This window comes from Cyclopterus lumpus, chromosome 11 (genome assembly GCF_009769545.1).
Source record: "Cyclopterus lumpus isolate fCycLum1 chromosome 11, fCycLum1.pri, whole genome shotgun sequence".
In the NCBI taxonomy this organism is placed as follows: Eukaryota; Metazoa; Chordata; class Actinopteri; order Perciformes; family Cyclopteridae; genus Cyclopterus; species Cyclopterus lumpus.
In genome coordinates this window covers 18,345,184-18,364,009 of record NC_046976.1, presented here as the reverse complement: position 1 = coordinate 18,364,009, position 18,826 = coordinate 18,345,184, and the positions used below count along the sequence as shown (strand labels likewise).

Here is an 18,826-nt window from a genome sequence, read left to right as displayed (position 1 = left end):
AGAACATATTCGGGCGTGTTCCCGTATCTAATCCTTATTAGATCTGTTGGAACGACACAGATCAACTCTACCCAATAAAACAGGATTTAACCATGTCCATATATGGGTGTCAGATGTTCGACAGGAAGTTGGTTTTTCAGAGACCTGTAGAACTGAGGATTTTTGGTGTTTTTTGAATGTGTCTGTGTAGCTTAACGTGTATTATATATTATACATATATTATATATATATTAGCAGACCATTGACTGCACACAATGTGACGTAATGAAGGATTTCAAGGATGCAATGAGATTTAATAATGAAAGAATGTGATTAGTTGGCGTCATAACACACAAACAGGTTTCTTGAGTCATCGACTGTAAGAAAAATACTGAAACTCAGAGAGATTTTCAAAATAAATACAAATTGCTATCACATGAAGGAAGACCTTTCTTTTTTTTACTGTCTGTGTTGACATTCGTTGCATGAAAAGACGTGTTTCACTCAATAGCCATCATTTATTGGCCCAGTACGTTGCACATAAAAGGGATTTGACTTGGTGAATGGCAACAATAAATAAATAAAAATAAATGAATAAATAATAAAAATAATAATAATAATGAGAACAATTTAAATACCAAAAATAATAAAAATTTAAATAAAAAGTTTAATACATTTAATACAAAATAAAAGAATAAATACAAATAATAAAAACAAAAAACACAGTGCAATAACAGATTAAAAATGGTAAATATATATTATAAAATAAAATAAAACAAAAGAGCAACGTTTACTCATGTTTTATGTCTTTTTGTGTCACCTATTTTCCTTAATTTTGCGGCCAAATGGGGGGTTGCGATGGTGATAATGGTCGCTTGCTAACACCTTCAGCTACAAAGAAATATCGTTGTCTGCATTGAAATAAACATCTCCATTTGTACAATAACTTATTAACTTTAAACACAATGTCAGAGTGCACACATCTGGTTTCCTTTCAGTCTGATTGACTGTTTGCAATAACACATTGTGGGTGTTGCCATTGATGGACATGTTTGTGCTTCTTCGGTCACGTCAATGACACCTGAATGATGTTGTATTTCAGGTTAAGCAGAATGTTACTTAGTTAAAATCTGTCGAGCGCAGAGCTCACATCAGTCAGGAACATGGATGAAGAAAGGTACTTACCCAAGTGAGTAAATCATTTTATTTCTTTAATCCCAGAATTTTGCATTTGAACCCTCTTAATTTGTAACAGTTTACTTCTTTAAAGTCAGAAAGCTGATTGGATCAAAAATGGGTATATTCATCTGAAGAAAAACCCCAGATAAATCTAATCTGATTTTGGAAGAAAATCTTTTTTCTCTAAATTATTATTTTTATTATTTAATTATTCGGGTTATTGTTTGTTTCTTTTAAACAGTGAATTAAAATTAAATAAAAATTTCGCTGAAGAATGTTTGTCTTTTCCACATTTTTGATCGTATCATGAAGTTTTTTTTAGGCTGTCGGTATGGGACCAATATTTTGGGAGAAATTTTATTTGTCCCTAATTTGAGAAAATTGGTTCTCGTTATCAAAATTGTTTTTTGTTTCTGTTTCACGGGGCAGGTAGATTTTTTTATTTTTTTTATTTTCTGAATCCAGATTAATATGTGTCCCCACAAATGTTAAAAACCAAACTCACGCCGTTACTACTAATTATCCTTTTTGACACTGATTGTCAGAGAGATTGATGAGGTCATTTTGAAGCTCCACTTTTAGTTTTGTTGAGTTGGATGGCAGTCGACGGCACATTATTGTGATATTGTAATTGTAATTGTAATTGTGTACTTTGCTTTGCGGATGTGTGCTAAAATATTTCCCTGAGATTTTAATACTGACATTTACGTTCATGTATTAACATTATTGAACTTAGTGTAATTTAGTTATCCAGGTATGAACATCATATACAAATTAAAATATATGATTAATATATCTCGCGATCGATAGAGAAACAGATATTTTGTATCTGTATCTCTCTCTAGAGAGAGATAAAGAAATATATTTCTACATGCATTCGTCATATTTGCACAACATTTTCTGGTGTAGATTTCTCTTTTCTTTTTACATTTGATGTACTTTATGAATTACCTAAATGAATGTTCATATCTCCACACCTCGGCGTGTGATTTTACTTCACTCTGCCTCCAAAACTTAACGCATTACCAAACCTGCCAATCAAATTGCGTGTTTGTCCAGGAGGCCGTGGGATACCTGCCGAGAGCGCCCCGCCATCGAAGATGAACGGACGCCATGGAAGATGCTCAAACTGCTGAAGGTCATCTCTACCTGCGTGGTGGCTTTGTTCGTGTTCGGCTTGGCCCTGTGTAGCAAGGTTTGTCCTCTACAATTATTACAGCTATACTGATTTTTTTAGATGGAATATTTGTGTGAAAGTCTTGAGATTAATCTGCTCGAGCTCTTGAATTGGAACGGAATTGGATATTGGAAATCAAAAAAAGTTATTCTGTCATTCATATCTCATTGCCTTCTCTTGTTCCAGGCGACTTTTCTCCTCCTCATCACGTTGTCCAACGACGGCACGAAGACGCTCTCCGATGGGCAGAGGCCCGTCGCCCTGCTGTGCATCGGCTGCGTTCTCATCTCCTCCAGTGTGCTTCTCTTCCTGAAGAGCATCTGGAAGGCGTGTCACAAGACCTCAAAGATACCCGACAAAAAGACTCTCGCTGTGGTGAGGAAAACGCCTTGTGTGTCCCTGACCTTTGACTTTTAATGGACTTTTACAACCCTGTTTATTTTAGTTAAGATGTGTTCATCCTCATGTTCTCCTCTAATCTATTGCACAGATGTAGATTGCACAAGCATCTACATTTTTTAATAAATCTTTTATTTCGGCCATGTCAAAAACCTAAATTGAGTTGAATCGAAACCACAAATCAGAATTGTAGATGTGGTACGGTTACATTAAATGTTATCTCCCAAGTTAAAATGCCTCTTTACTTTGCAGTGCACTTACCAGGAAGTATTTTGATAAATATATGTTATGGAATTTGCTCATTGGGAAAAACCCTTCAACCGTTTTACTGTCAGGCTGAAGTACTGCTCGGAAAGAAAATGTGCACCCGACCCTATCTCTCTCTTTAAATGTTCTACTTCTTCTCCTCCCTCAGGTTCTGGTCTTCGAGTTCCTGGTTGCTATGGGCGCGGCGATTCTCACCATCATAGCAATGCCGCACTTGGACATCGTGACCAACATAACGATACTGAGCAGTGTGGCCGTCCTCTCGGCGCTCCTTCAGGCGGTCACTCAGTGCACCGCCAGGGCGAGGAACCGCTTCCTGGTGCCGTCCATCACCGCCGTGCTCCTCATTTTGCTCGGTTACGGCCTGTTCCTCTACCTGTACATCACAAAGGACCTCACTGATACCAAGACAATGATTTGGGTGGGACTGGCTGTTGGTGGGTCCTTCTTGATGTCTTTTACCTGGTGGGAGAACTACTTGGGTCTGATCAGCCAGAACAGCAGCTCCGTCTTCCTCAACGAGCTGTGTAGCAAAACGAAAAAGTGCCAGAACATGCTTAACATGGTCTCCAGCCTGCTCAGGATCGCGGTGACCGCCGCCGTGCTCGGAGCCTACGTCCCTCTGGTCAAAATGGACTGGGACGTCGTGACCGCCATCCCGAGCCGCGAGACAAGAATTATAGCCATCATCATCGGGGTCCAGCTGATCTCCTCCGCACTCTGCCACTGGTTTGCATTGGCGGCCTGCAAGATGCACGCCCTGCGACGGTGCTTCATCCTGCCTTTGCACCTGGCCTCTCTGGCCGTCATGGTTCTCTTCATTGTCCCCGTCATCGTTTACTATCAAGACCACAAAACAAGTCTGAACGGGACCTCGATTGACTTCGCAGGCTACTGCAACCAAGTCGTTGACGCAAGAAACCAAAGCCTGACCGGCAGCGTGTTCCCCCCACTGGTTCTGGATGTTACACACACTCTGTGCTTCCTGGACATGTCCAGGACATTTGACATTGGCATGCTGACAGGTAATACAACTGTAGCTACACAAAAACATTTATTTTCCTTGTAAACGTGTTATAACTTGTGCAGTTTCAATTCACTTAACTTGCTGGGTTATTATGGACACCATGTCTTTTTTTCTCACACGACGGTTCGTATTACTCCTCGTGTTTCATGCATTTTCCTCCGAAGGTCCAACAAATTGTTTGAATTTCCTCTCGTTCCATGCATACCGTCTTTTAGTCTACAGAGGAAACATTTAAGTACTTGGGTAGGTTACCAAGTCTGGTGGGAATATGTGGAATATGTGGAGAAACCGAAGCTGGTCAACATTTTTTCTCAAATCCTTTCATTCTTCTTCCCTCAGGCTACGCGGTGTGCTGGTGGCTCGGCCTTGTGTTGGCCACCCTCCACATCTGGTTCCTCAGTCTGTATCGCATCCAGAGGACCCAGGACCTGTTCACCAGGCGGCTGTTTGAGGGAGGGTTTCTAGAGCAGTCGCTGCTGCTGAACACTCGGTTCGACATCCAGAGGACTGAAAAGCGAAAGCAGTAAGTGTGTGTTTGGAATATGCAAATAAATGCCCATCATTATAAATACAGTCTGACACACTGTCTTTGTTCTGTCTTAGCTATTAAAACTCTAAAATTATCAATTTAATTATCTTGATTTTGAATTTTAATTGCACACTTTTTTTGACAACCGCTCATTTCATCTAAATTGCCATGACCTTGCACAACAAAAGACGCTCTGTCATTACTGTTTATCCTCAAGGCTTCAAGGTCTCCTGCCAACAAAATAACAACGTCTGCGGTGAAAACTTGTTTCCTATCAGCATGTATGATTAGAACAAAATAATGAAAACATACAAAAGATGACAGACACAGTGTGCCTAACACAATCCCTTACAATGGATTCACTTGTTTATAACAGGTTCAGTAAAGTGTTTGTGTCACTCATTTGAACGTCAATATATTATTTCAAACTCACTTTCAAAGCTGATTTTACCTTTTAAAAATGTACTCATAATATTTGCAGACGAGTATTTCACAATTTCTTTTAGTCATGATAAGCTGTGTGCTTAAAAATGCAAAATCTTGTCCTTTTCAGATTTAAGTCGCTCGACCCGGTGAAAGTGTTCCTTTGTGCGACCATGTGGCATGAAACCCAGGAAGAGATGATGAATATAATCATTTCCATATTTCGGTAAGTTCCATATTTTACCCGTACCCCAACAAACTTCTTTATTTACAGTTTGAGGTAGGCAAGGTTTTTCATCTCAACCCCTCCAATACATAGCACAAGAACAATTAGCATAATCTAAACTGCCCCTGGTCTATTGCTTTATTATTATATATATATATATATATGTAAATTGGGGTTGATGCATATGATTTGGAGTTTGAAATAGGTACAAAAGCATAGCTGCTAGAAAATTTCATTCAGCCATTTTGGATTGACAGTTCAGTCTTAAAGTTCAGTTCAGTTTAAACACTTGAGTTGCGAAATCATGAAATATCACTGAGAACCACTTTTAAAAAAAAAGTATTATTATTTTGAGCAAAATGACCCTATTGCAGCCTATTGACCTCCGATTGTATCGAGGTAGAATTCCCGCTTGCTTCTCTCTCACTCTCCTTTAACAACAACCCCATCGTCACGGTAGCTTCTTGTGATTCTTGTGCCTCCACAGACTGGACAGGTACAGGCCGAATAAGAAAGAAGAAAAGACCGACGTTACCTTTGAGGGACACATCTACTTCGACGACGCCTTCAAAAATGTTCCCGGAAGTCAGGAGCGCCTCGTCAACGAATACGCAGAGATGCTCGTGAATATTCTCAGAGAAGTTTACGGGTAAATGTTTGATTGGTAGAAGTAGGAAAAAAAATAAAGAACGTACAGAGTTCGACTGCCAAGAGATCTCAGAGATCATCACTTGAGACGAAGCTGACCTACCTTTCGTCCTCTATCGTCAGTATCTTCTTGAACATCAACAAAGGCGACTTCACAAAGCAGCAGCAGATCCCCGACCAGAAGATATTGACGACGCCGTACGGAGGCCGTGTGGAGATCACCATGCCTCACGGGAACAGTTTAATAGTTCACTTCAAGGACAAGACACTCATTCGCCACAAGAAGAGATGGTCCCAGGTGATGAGAGCTTATGCAGTTTGATTATTATCCAAATGTCATTGTCTTCCCTTCACTGACAGTGACATTTGGTAGCATATATAATGTAATTTCTTTACGAGACAGGGTTTCTCTGTCAGTGTGTTTTTCTAAATAGCACGTGATATTTTACAGGTCATGTACTTGTACTATCTCCTGGGCTGGAAAGTAGCAACCAAGTATTTCAATAAGTTGGAGAAAGGAGAGAAGGACTTTGAGCTGAAAAAAGACTTTGAGGTAAGACGTGAATGTGCACACACACACACACACACACACACACACACACACACACACACACACACACACTCGCACACACAAACCAGTGCATACTTCCCAATATTTGTATATGAAAAGAAGCTAAACTGTGTCTGTTGCCCATCCACAGTAATTCTAAATGTAAAACCCAAACTGTGCCCGTTCCCCCAGAAAGAGAAGCACAACACCTACATCCTGGCTTTAGATGGCGACACTGACTTCCAACCCGCTGCTGTGATGCTGCTCATCGATCGTCTGAAACTGTACCCTCGCGTCGGGGCGGCGTGCGGCCGGATTCACCCCACCGGAACAGGTTCGTTCAAATACAATGATGGATGGATGATGGATGGATGATGGATGGTGTGATGAATGGGTGGATGGATCGATGGTGGGTGGGTGGATGAATAGATGTATGTATGATGAATGTATGATGGATGGTTGGATGTATGGTGGATGATTGATGGATTCATGAATGGATTGATGAATGGACTGATGGATCGATGGTGGATGGATTGATAAATGAATGGATGGATAATGGGTGAATGGATGATGGATGATGGATGGATGATGGATGATTGATGAATTTAATGAATGGATGGATGGATAATGGGTTAATGGATGATGGATGGATGATGGATGATTGATGGATTGATGAATGGATGGATGGATAGATGATGGGTGATGAATGTGAGGTCCTGGGACAGGGATGTCGATTGTGTACATATTTTAAAGACCTTAGAGGCAAATCTATCATTTGTGATATTGGGCTTTACAAAATAAACTGAATTGAATTGAATAGTGGATGGTGGATGATGGATGAACAGATGGATGGTGGATGATGGATGAACAGATGGATGGTGGATGAACAGATGGATGGTGTATGATGGATGAATGAATTGATGGATAATGGCTAAATGTATGATGGATGGATTGATGAATGGGTGGATGATGGATTGATGAATGGGTGGATGATGGATTGATGAATGGATGATGGGTGGTTGGATGATGGATGGATAGTGGATTTATGAATGGATGGATGATGGATGGATGGTGGATGATGATGGATTGATGAATGAATGGATGGATAATGGATGAATGGTTGATGGATGGTTGGATGATGGATGGGTGGTGGATGATTGATGGATTGATGAATGGGTGGATGGATAGTGGATGATGGATGGATCGATGTTGGATGGATGGATGAATGGATTTATTGATAAATGGATGGATAGATGATGGATCGATCGATGGTGGATGGATGGATGAATGGATGTATTGATGAATGGATGGATGATGGATGATGGATGATTAATAGGTGGATGGGGGATGATGGATGGATTGATGAATGGATGGATGGATGATGGATGAATGATGAATGGATCGGTGGATGATGGATGCTTGGATGGATTGATGATGGATGATAGATGGATTGATGAATGGTTTGATGAATGGTTGGATGGATGGATGATGGATGGATGGATGAATGGATGATGGATGATGAATGGATGGTGGATGATGGATGGATGGATTGATCTATGGATGGATGGATAATGGATGAATGGATGGATGGTGGATGATTGATGGGTTGATGAATGGGTTTGATGAAAGGGTGGATGGTGGATGATGGATGGATGGATGATGAATGGATGGATGGATGAATGGATGGATCGATGAATGGGTCGATTGGTGGATGATGGATGGATTGATAAATGGTGTGATGAATGGGTGGATGGATCGATGGTGGGTGGGTGGATGAATAGATGTATGGATGATGAATGTATGATGGATGGTTGGATGATGGATGGATCATCTTTTTTGACTATACCTTGAATAGGGAAGGTAGCGGCGTAGTAGCACTTTAGTAGCACTTAAATGGCTCTTACTGATAGCACTTTGTAGTTTAACTTTATTGAAGAAATTGTACTTGCTTGATTCTTGTTGTTCTGAGTTTGGACTCATGGTTTAATGCACTTATTGTAAGTCGCTTTGGATAAAAGCGTCAGCTAAATGACATGTAATGTAGTGGATGGTGGATGATTGATGGATTAATGAATGGATTAATGAATGGGTGGATTCATGGATGATGGATGAATAAATAGTGGATGATGGATTCATGGAACCTAAGTGACACATTTAGGGAATTAATGTAATGCATTTTTATGGGAAGTAAACAACTGCTGAATGTGATTTAAAATGTAGCAACACATACGTGAGTCAATAAAGTAAAATGAACTACTATGTACTTCACACCAATGTGTATTACGCAGTAACAGTTGTGTATTTCCATGGCAGGTCCCATAGTGTGGTACCAGAAGTTTGAGTACGCAGTGGGTCACTGGCTTCACAAGACGGCGGAGCACGTGTTCGGCTGCGTGCTCTGCAGCCCCGGCTGCTTCAGTCTGTTCAGAGGAGCGGCGCTGATGGACGACAACGTGATGAAGAGATACACCATGAGGTCCTCAAAGGCGATACACCACATCCAGTACGACCAAGGTGAGGGTTGAAAATCAGAGCAGCACTCGACTGGTCTGTTTCTAGAGCTAACTGTGAACAAATGATGGATGAAAACAACCAAAACCAGAGCCAGTTTATTTAAATTACTTTCTTTTTTTTAAAAAGTGAATGGTGTGGTGCTAGATTTGACACAATCTCTTGTGGTCTCTGCAGGAGAGGACCGCTGGTTGTGCACTCTGCTGTTGAAGCAGGGTTGGCGAGTGGAGTACAACGCGGCCGCGGATGCCTACACCAATGCCCCGGAGGAGTTTAAAGAGTTTTACAACCAGGTGATTACAGGAGCCACTCAAAATCGTGGCATATTATTCCAAATTTGTTCTCACAGTGCTGTGCCAGCGCTGGGGCCTGAAAACCGATGGCGTACAGCTCCTATACCAACGCTGTGTCACAGCTGTCGGGTTCAATACCGATGCACAAAGCGCGCTAATTGGTACCTCTAGCACCTTTAGATTCTCAGATAAGATGCTCCGGAAAATCTGATGACGTACAGTAGTATAAAGGCTGAATAAAAGGGTGGCAGTAGAGGCTCATGGGTCATGCAAACATGGGACTTTCAATAAGGAGACCGGTGTCCTGGATCCCGGCCAAGCCTTAGTACGTGACGAGTGAATTAAAATGTGGTTTAAACATTCTTTGAATGAGATCCTCAAGAGAATGCGGATCAAGCTGTTGGTTAAATGTGAAAGGAGTTACTGTTTTAAATGTCAAATATGTTATTCAAATGTTGGGCAACACCAGATCCAGGTGCCTTACTACCTCTGGTTTCTGGAAATACATTCGCTCTATTGAGCTCATAATCGCTCAGTAGATAACGATCAGGTAGCTTATGATGAAGAACAATTATCTTTTTCAATGATAGGTCATTATATTATTAGATCATTAAATTACTACCTTCCTCAATCAACAAAAAGTTACTTCCCCTGACTTCCATTGCGATTAAAGTATTCTGTCATCTGTTTGCTATCAGTTAATGTGCTAATGATAGAAATATGGAGATAAAAAGCCAATTATGGCCGCCGTCTCACAGTTTGCAGGATAATTCATGCTGATGTTTATTTTGCTGCGTCAGCGTCGGCGATGGGGACCGTCCACCATGGCCAACATAGCGGACTTGCTGGGCTGCACCACCATGATCTCCAAGAGGAACCCGTCCATTTCCAAAGCCTACATGTTCTACCAGTTCTTGAGCTTGGTCGCCGGCATTCTGGCACCTTCCACCGTCATCCTTATGATTGCAGGTCAGGCTCATTTTTTATTTATTTTTTCAGCCAAAAGCAGTACCGTAACTAAATAAGTTAAAGCTGTAACTGATGTGTACAAATTAAGCATTATAGCTTAATTGTCAATAATGCAATTAATAGTTTTCATGTATATTATGTTATTTCTTTAAAATGCAAATTAAACTGAATAGATTTGTTCAGTTAATGCATTGAAATCGCATCGTTTGTTATCGCTGATGGAAGGTTAAAGCCAATGGGTGGTTTGTGCTTTAGACAAGAAGGTCATGGTTACTCACTTACTTATACATTATGTGGTTGTTAAACCCCGTCTCATGTTTGCTTCCTGTCAATCATTCAGGTAGTTTGACTGTGCTCCTGGATATTCACCCGAGCGTCGCTCTGGTCATGGCCCTGATACCTCCAATTATCTTCCTCGCCATAAGCTTCAAGCTCACGGCCAACACTCAGATCAAAATCGCAGGAGGCATGAGCGTCGTGTACGCCTTCCTCATGATTATCGTAGGGATTTCCATATCAGGTACGCAAACACGACACTCGACGAAGGCGGATGTTCATACCGAGAGGTTTCTGTCATCTCAATCGGCATCTTCCATCTGCTCCTCCTCCATCAGGCAACGTAGTGAAGGAAGGAACCCTCCTGACTCCCAGCAGCCTCTTCATCCTCGCCCTTGCCAGCTTTTACGTCGTCACCGCGATCTTGCATCCTCAGGAGATCGGCCTGGTGTGCTACGGCTTCATTTACCTCATCTCCATCCCCAGCGCCTACTTGCTGTTGTCGATTTACTCCATGGTCAACATGAACAACGTGTCCTGGGGCACCAGGGAGACGGCGCCGGCTGCCGGACTTGCCGCGAGGGAAGCCCCTCAAACCGCAGCCCAGAAAGGTAGAACGTACTACGATAGAGTACCGTGCATGCTTGCATGTATTTTTTAGATAAAACCCCTTAAAATTATAGCCAGTTATTTACACATTTTACACCCTCCTGGACCAATTGAGTAATCCAGCAATACTGTATTTTGCCATTATCAAATCCTAGAAAAAATCTAAATATATTTTAACAAAATGGCTGCTCCATCGTTGGTTTGAGTTGAGCTGAAACTGCCGGTTTCTCCTGCAGCCAAAAGCTCCATCATGCGGTTCTTCTCGCGGTCCAAATGCTGTCGAACACTCTGTAGCACCGGCAGTGTGGAAGAGCTCACCCTCAACCAGGACAGGGTGGAGCCTCAACCCCAAAACAGTATCGTGGAGGACGCCAGGACGCATGTGGAGGAGCAGAGGTACGATCTGGTGTGCAGGGTCACGATATTTACTGTAATATATTGATCATAATAGACTGTTTGTACTGGTTTGTTTCTAATTGTTATTTCTTTTATTTTGTTTCAGGCAAGAGCCTGTTTACTCCGTCACTCACCAAAGTGAGTCCAAATGTGCTGAAATCTAGCAACAAATTATTGTTCTTTAAGTGCTGACTCACATGTTCATGTTGTGTAATATTTGTGCTGTCTTGCTCTTCAGGTTGGATCACACAACTGCAGAGTCTGTCTGATGACATGCGTCTGAAGGAGGAAAGGCTCGACAAGGTGCACATTTGACGTGTTTTTAAGCATGCAAAGATAATCCATCAAACGCTCTCAGAATCGGGGGATTTTAATTAAATATGCTTGGTTCTCACTGGGCGTTGTGTTACCTGCAAACAATAAGAATTAAAAACAAACTAATTTAAAATGTCTGTGCAGGATGAGGAGCAGTTCTTCAGAGATCTTATGGCCAAATACCTGGAGCCTATTCCGGAGAACAAAAAGGAACAGAAAGAAATGATCGACCAACTGAGGGACTTGAGAAACAAGGTGCGGTGAATTAAAATCGGGCGATGAGGAAATTATATGATGAATATATAAAATACTAAATCCTTTTTTTTTTTTTTCAGATTACCTTCGTCTACTTCATCCTCAACGCCTTCTGGCTCATCGTGACCTTCACCCTCCAGCTCTTGGACTCGTCTGTCTTCATCAAGGTGCCAAAAATAGACAACAACCTGGAACTCACCGGAGAGTTCATCTACATCGACCCCGTGGGCTTCATGTTCATCCTGTCCTTCGTCCTGCTGGTTGTCATCCAGTTCATCGGCATGCTGTTCCACAGGTACGTCGGTGAACCCGCTGCTCACATCCAGACTTATTTGTTTAAACTTATAAACCCTGTTTTGAAAGATCGCGTAATCCTCTCTAATTGTCGTTGCAGAATATACACCCTGATCCATTACGTGGCCTTCATGGATACAGAGCCCGTGTCTAAAAAACAAACACAAGAAGAAGAAGAACAACAACAAGAACAAAAATATCAGACATTTAATGAGGTATATATAAACACAACTGATATGGTAATGCCACGTCAGCACTATTTCTACTACTACCACAGCTATGAGTGCTGCTACTGCTGTCGTAGTTGGTGCAGATTTCTTTATTTTTTTAATTAATATTCTCAGTAGGAGATGAAAAAGCAGCAACGACGGGTACTTGAAGTTCATTTTCACCCCTCACTATACTGCTAATATTGATAGCTTTAAACCAATAAGTCCAATGAAGCATAACAGCTGTCAGATAGTGACACTGTGATCCAGTTCCTGTTCTGAACCTGTACCTGTATGTACGCTTTATTATAATTTCTCCTGAGTATTGTTTGCACATTATAATAAGGCTTAGGCTTTCATTAGCACAATGGTGCCAATTAATGTGTCAGGTGCACCAACGGACCCCGTGGGGTAAATGCCCAGGTGACGGTGTCACAATCAGACTGCCCATAAGGTCGAACCCCACCCTTCCTGTACACCGGAGAGAGAGAGAGAGAGAGAGAGAGAGAGAAAACTAATTGTTCCGCAAGCCAATTTGTGCAAAAATGCCTCGTTCTTGGTGTGGTGAGAGTCTCTCGTGAACGCCTCCTCTGAACTTTACATTACATTACATTACATGTCATTTAGCTGACGCTTTTATCGTAAGCGACTTACAATAAGTGCATTAAATCATGAGTCAAGTACAATTTCTTCAATAACGTTAAACTACAAAGTGCTATCAGTAAGAGACATTTAAGTGCTACCAAAGTGTTAAACTACAAAGTGCTATCAGTAAGAGACATTTAAGTGCTACTAAAGTGTTAAACTACAAAGTGCTATCAGTAAGAGACATTTAAGTGCTACCAAAGTGTTAAACTACAAAGTGCTATCAGTAAGAGACATTTAAGTGCTACTAAAGTGTTAAACTACAAATTGTGCTATCAGTAAGAGACATTTAAGAGCTACTAAAGTGTTACACTACAAAGTGCTATGAGTAAGAGCCATTTAAGTGCTACTAAAGTGTTAAACTACAAAGTGCTATCGGTAAGAGACACTTAAGTGCTACTAAAGTGTTAAACTACAAAGTGCTATCGGTAAGAGACATTTAAGTGCTACTAAAGTGTTAAACTACAAAGTGCTATCAGTAAGAGACATTTAAGTGCTACCAAAGTGTTACACTACAAAGTGCTATGAGTAAGAGCCATTTAAGTGCTATTAAAGTGTTAAACTACAAAGTGCTATCGGTAAGAGACATTTAAGTGCTACTAGAGTGCTACTACGGCGCTACCTTCCCTATTCAAGGTGTAGTCGAATAAGATGTGTTTTTAGTTTGCGACGGAAGGTGTAGAGTTGTAGAGGCAAACAGTCGTGACTTTGTTGGGTTTTTAACTTCCCCCTTTTTGCAGGTTGACGACGTAGACAGCGACAACTCCGATGACTCCGATGACTACATGTATCCGAGCATCCTCGGCCGAAGTCCGAACACCGGAACTATGGTGTGATCGACGACGGGCCCCAGAAAGAAAAACCACACCGCAGACGACCTGTCATTAGCACTTTGAAGCAAAACAAGTACTGTATGCATCTCGTTGAAATCGTTTTAGACACACACATATCAATTAATTGCATTGTTATTATTATTATTATTATTATTATTATTATTATTATTATTAAGTCTCTGCATTGCTACTTCAACGTGATATGAAGAATAAACTAGAGGTGTGTGAAGGTCAAAGTGCACAATATGAAGAATAAACTAGAGGTGTGTGAAGGTCAACGTGCACAATATGAAGAATAAACTAGAGGTGTGTGAAGGTCAACGTGCACAATATGAAGAATAAACTAGAGGTTTGAAGGTCAACGTGCACAATATGAAGAATAAACTAGAGGTGTGTGAAGGTCAACGTGCACAATATGAAGAATAAACTAGAGGTGTGTGAAGGTCAACGTGCACAATATGAAGAATAAACTAGAGGTGTGAAGGTCAACGTGCACAATATGAAAAATAAACTAGAGGTGTGAAGGTCAACGTGCACAATATGAAGAATAAACTAGAGGTGTGTGAAGGTCAACGTGCACAATATGAAGAATAAACTAGAGGTGTGTGAAGGTCAACGTGCACAATATGAAGAATAAACTAGAGGTGTGTGAAGGTCAACGTGCACAATATGAAGAATAAACTAGAGGTGTGTGAAGGTCAACGTGCACAATATGAAGAATAAACTAGAGGTGTGTGAAGGTCAACGTGCACAATATGAAGAATAAACTAGAGGTGTGAAGGTCAACGTGCACAATATGAAAAATAAACTAGAGGTGTGTGAAGGTCAACGTGCACAATATGAAGAATAAACTAGAGGTGTGTGAAGGTCAACGTGCACAATATGAAGAATAAACTAGAGGTTTGAAGGTCAACGTGCACAATATGAAGAATAAACTAGAGGTGTGTGAAGGTCAACGTGCACAATATGAAGAATAAACTAGAGGTGTGTGAAGGTCAACGTGCACAATATGAAGAATAAACTAGAGGTGTGAAGGTCAACGTGCACAATATGAAAAATAAACTAGAGGTGTGAAGGTCAACGTGCACAATATGAAGAATAAACTAGAGGTGTGTGAAGGTCAACGTGCACAATATGAAGAATAAACTAGAGGTGTGTGAAGGTCAACGTGCACAATATGAAGAATAAACTAGAGGTGTGTGAAGGTCAACGTGCACAATATGAAGAATAAACTAGAGGTGTGTGAAGGTCAACGTGCACAATATGAAGAATAAACTAGAGGTGTGTGAAGGTCAACGTGCACAATATGAAGAATAAACTAGAGGTGTGAAGGTCAACGTGCACAATATGAAAAATAAACTAGAGGTGTGAAGGTCAACGTGCACAATATGAAGAATAAACTAGAGGTGTGTGAAGGTCAACGTGCACAATATGAAGAATAAACTAGAGGTGTGTGAAGGTCAACGTGCACAATATGAAGAATAAACTAGAGGTGTGTGAAGGTCAACGTGCACAATATGAAGAATAAACTAGAGGTGTGTGAAGGTCAACGTGCACAATATGAAGAATAAACTAGAGGTGTGAAGGTCAACGTGCACAATATGAAGAGGAGAAAAAACTGACAGCATTTATTCAACTAATGAATCTGTCTTTGTGCTTATTTTAATTGTAATCACTTTAATCATGATTTATTTTATTATTTGTTCGTAACACCGGTGCCTTTAAGACCGGCCAGTAAGAGAACAGAACACCAATGTGTTTTAACTCTGCTTTGATAGCATTACATGCAAAATTGCAACTGAACTATTAAAACGAAAAGCACTTCATGAACTTCTCAGGTCTGATATTGTCTTTAAGTGGTGTATTTTAAAATGGTAAACGCATGCAACATATTTGCAATTACATCTGTTAAAAGATATGTATATGTGGACTCTATAACAGTTGACAGTTTTTTTTAATCTTTAATTTTGGTGAATATTATTGGGGACTGTTATTTGATTATCTGTGCCATTTTACCTCTAATACACTGTCTCACATTGACCCGGGCTTGCATTGTTGCTGTGATTATTGATTGATAATTTGCGTGCATTCTGTCTGATGTTACTGATTGAAGAGAAGTGAGTCCATATACTTCATATCCTCCATATTCATATATATATATATATTGTATTTTTTATAATCAATGAACAGAAGTTCTCATATTTTTTTTTTTCACCATGCAAAAATAAGTTGTTTTTTTTATCATTGCAAATTAGACACACGTTTGAATTGTTCGATAAAAACAAGTCTTATCAGTACCTCAAGAATAAACAACTCACTGTTATTAAAAGCCGTGCAATAAAAAGATTATGTGAACAGTTGTAATAATCGTTAGACTTTCTCTTTTGTTTCAACCGGTCTGGATGAATAACCAGAGAGCTTCTTCGCTATTCAGGGATGTTTATTAGTTTAAATTAAAGAAAACAAATCCAGGACGGCCTCCATTGTGTTATGTGCGCAGCTGCAGGTAACTGGACCCAAACACCGTCAACACTCGAAAAGGCAACTTTATTGCTCCACAGGATTCAACAGGATTAAAAAAAAAAAAAAACTGCGTCGGCAGGAACCGGCGTTGACTGCGGCGCAGCGTCGGCAGGAACCGGCGTGGACTGCGGCGCAGCGTCGGCAGGAACCGGCGTGGACTGCGGCGCAGCGTCGGCAGGAACCGGCGTGGACTGCGGCCGAAGCAGGACCATGTCTAACGCTCGGAGGGACTCATGTCCCGGAGAGCATCCTGGGACAAGGCAAGGGAAGCAAGGGCCGGCCGGAAGTCCGACAGGTCACAGGAAGTTGGGGTTGGCCGGAACACGGAGGCGGCAACAGGAACAGGCGAGGGCTGCAGCACGGAGGCGACTGCGGGGACCGGAGTGGTCTGCGGCACAGAGGCGGCAGCCGGAACCCTCCACCGACGCGGTCCGGAGGTTTGCGCCCCCGACTCCGGGGCTGGGCCTGCGTGACCTCTGCCCCTCGGGCTACGAGGCCCCCCATAAGCCCAACGGGTCCCGTTGAAGGGGTCTGGTGCCGAGACCCTATGGGGGTTGTAGTTCCCCTTCTGGAGGCTACGAGGGCCCCCATAGGCCAAGCGGGTCCCTTCGAAGGGGTTTGGTGCCGAGACACTATGGGGGTTGTAGTTCCCCTTCTAGAGGCTACACTACAGATCCTGACACATTGTGGAGCTGTAATTATGGGATTCAACATGTCAAGACAGACGGTTTTACAAGACTCCTGTGTAACATTTAAAATAATAATTTGTTTTGGTTTAGTTTAGTTCTCGGTAGAAAAACACAAAAATCCTTTTTGCAGCATACAATTAAGTGTATTTATTCTATAAAACTGTAGAAAACAAGTGTCTTGGGATGCAAAAGTGGAATTATTTCCTTTTTCTTTGTGTCCCTGTATTGCCTGATGATGTTTTTCTATATCAGGTTTTTTTTAATGTGTTGGTTTGGATACCCAAACGAGTTAAAACACAGATTTAATTTGACTTTTTTTTCAACTGTGAGCTAAACAATAAGGGACTCCACCTGGCTCATGTTGCAGTGATTATTTTAATGCCATTTATTTTACTTATTCACCAGTTTTAGTGCACTGTGCAGTGAGTTGTAAACAGCTTTTTATTGCACCTCGTTCTTTGACACCTTTGCACAAATAAACGTGGATTTCCTACTTTTTAAAAAGCTTTCATTTTCTTGTGTGCAGTTTCTCTTTTATCGTATTTACAAATGTAATATAATATGTGTAACAGACATGTAGACTGCCAGCTTCATAGCTTCATAACGGCACAACAGAAACACCATAAAATCTAAACTTTAAGATAAACAGTCCGACTGCACAGTCGTGTATCTTAGTGACGTTCGTCTGCAGCTGTGTTTTATGAGCCGGTTGCCACGGACAGCTTCATTTTTTATTGTCATTCACATCCACGCCGACCCCATAAAAGCCATAAACGCTTCAGCTTACAGTTACACTCGTTAAAAACCTTTTTTTCCCCCGTGCATGGTAGAAAATGAAGATATATTTTTAAATACATGCATGCAAAACCAAAAGACGGATTATTTTAATGGATTTGACTGGACATTTTGAATTCCCCTGACCTTGAGTGTGACCCCTGACCAGAAGACGGCGTCGAGTTATTACTGGCTTTCCTTTTAATAGTCTCTCTTCCCCTCCTTCCTTCCTTCTTTCCTTCGCCACCGGACTCACCACAGTTCCACTTTCCATCCGCGACTTTAATCACATGCGCGACGTTACAGGAACATTTGAATCTGACGTCGGTCTCTAATATCTCCGCATATTTACAAGAATTTACTGCAGTTTTAAGTGTTAAGAAATAATACTTACAGTAGTCTAAACATCAAAAGAAAGGAGTCTCAGAACTTAAAGGACCATACGAGTGGTGTTCTTTGTCTTTAGGTTTATTTACGGAGTGAAAAAAATATCATCGTTTGGATTATAATACCGAAATAATTTGAGGTACATAAATCAATATTGACTTGGTCTCACGTGGGACATGCACAGCGGTCTCCTGGGTGACAGTCCAGGCACAATAACTGTGCAATGATAATAATAATATGAATGTTGTTGTTCATTGCATTATGATCGTATTTGAACAGGAACTATATATTTGTGATTATGTTGTGATGGATTATGCATCTGAAGCAAGTTTCAGATCTTTTTTACTCTTTCCATCAATTCCCTTTTTACAATTTCCAACTTTTTATATATCGCTGGTTGTATTTTATAAAGCTTCATGACTTGAAAACTTAAATGAAAATGAA

At 41.0% G+C, this 18,826-nt stretch overlaps 1 protein-coding gene across 1 annotated transcript; it reads left to right on the top strand.

Moving 5' to 3' along the window:
* The first annotated feature begins 1,123 nt into the window (after positions 1-1,123).
* Positions 1,124-14,624, top strand: LOC117738739 (chitin synthase chs-1-like). The gene is made up of 22 exons (XM_034544832.1): positions 1,124-1,168; positions 2,218-2,353; positions 2,522-2,710; positions 3,150-4,026; positions 4,368-4,551; positions 5,111-5,206; positions 5,694-5,855; positions 5,978-6,152; positions 6,306-6,407; positions 6,597-6,738; positions 8,718-8,918; positions 9,093-9,208; positions 10,009-10,177; positions 10,518-10,697; positions 10,792-11,064; positions 11,299-11,458; positions 11,565-11,596; positions 11,697-11,761; positions 11,918-12,028; positions 12,109-12,323; positions 12,423-12,537; positions 13,917-14,624. The coding sequence occupies exons 1-22, from the start codon at positions 1,143-1,145 to the stop codon at positions 14,010-14,012; spliced, it is 3,822 nt and encodes a 1,273-aa protein (XP_034400723.1). The 5' UTR covers positions 1,124-1,142; the 3' UTR covers positions 14,013-14,624.
* Positions 14,625-18,826: the final 4,202 nt, after the last annotated feature.

What these genes read in the sequence shown, in the direction of transcription:
- LOC117738739 (XM_034544832.1), top strand. Translation starts at nt 1,143, where the DNA reads ATGGATGAAGAAAGGTACTTACCCAA. An exon ending in ATTCTCAGAGAAGTTTACGG is followed by an intron (nt 5,856 to 5,977) that starts GTAAATGTTTGA and finishes CTCTATCGTCAG; the next exon opens with TATCTTCTTGAACATCAACA. An exon ending in ACGCATGTGGAGGAGCAGAG is followed by an intron (nt 11,459 to 11,564) that starts GTACGATCTGGT and finishes ATTTTGTTTCAG; the next exon opens with GCAAGAGCCTGTTTACTCCG.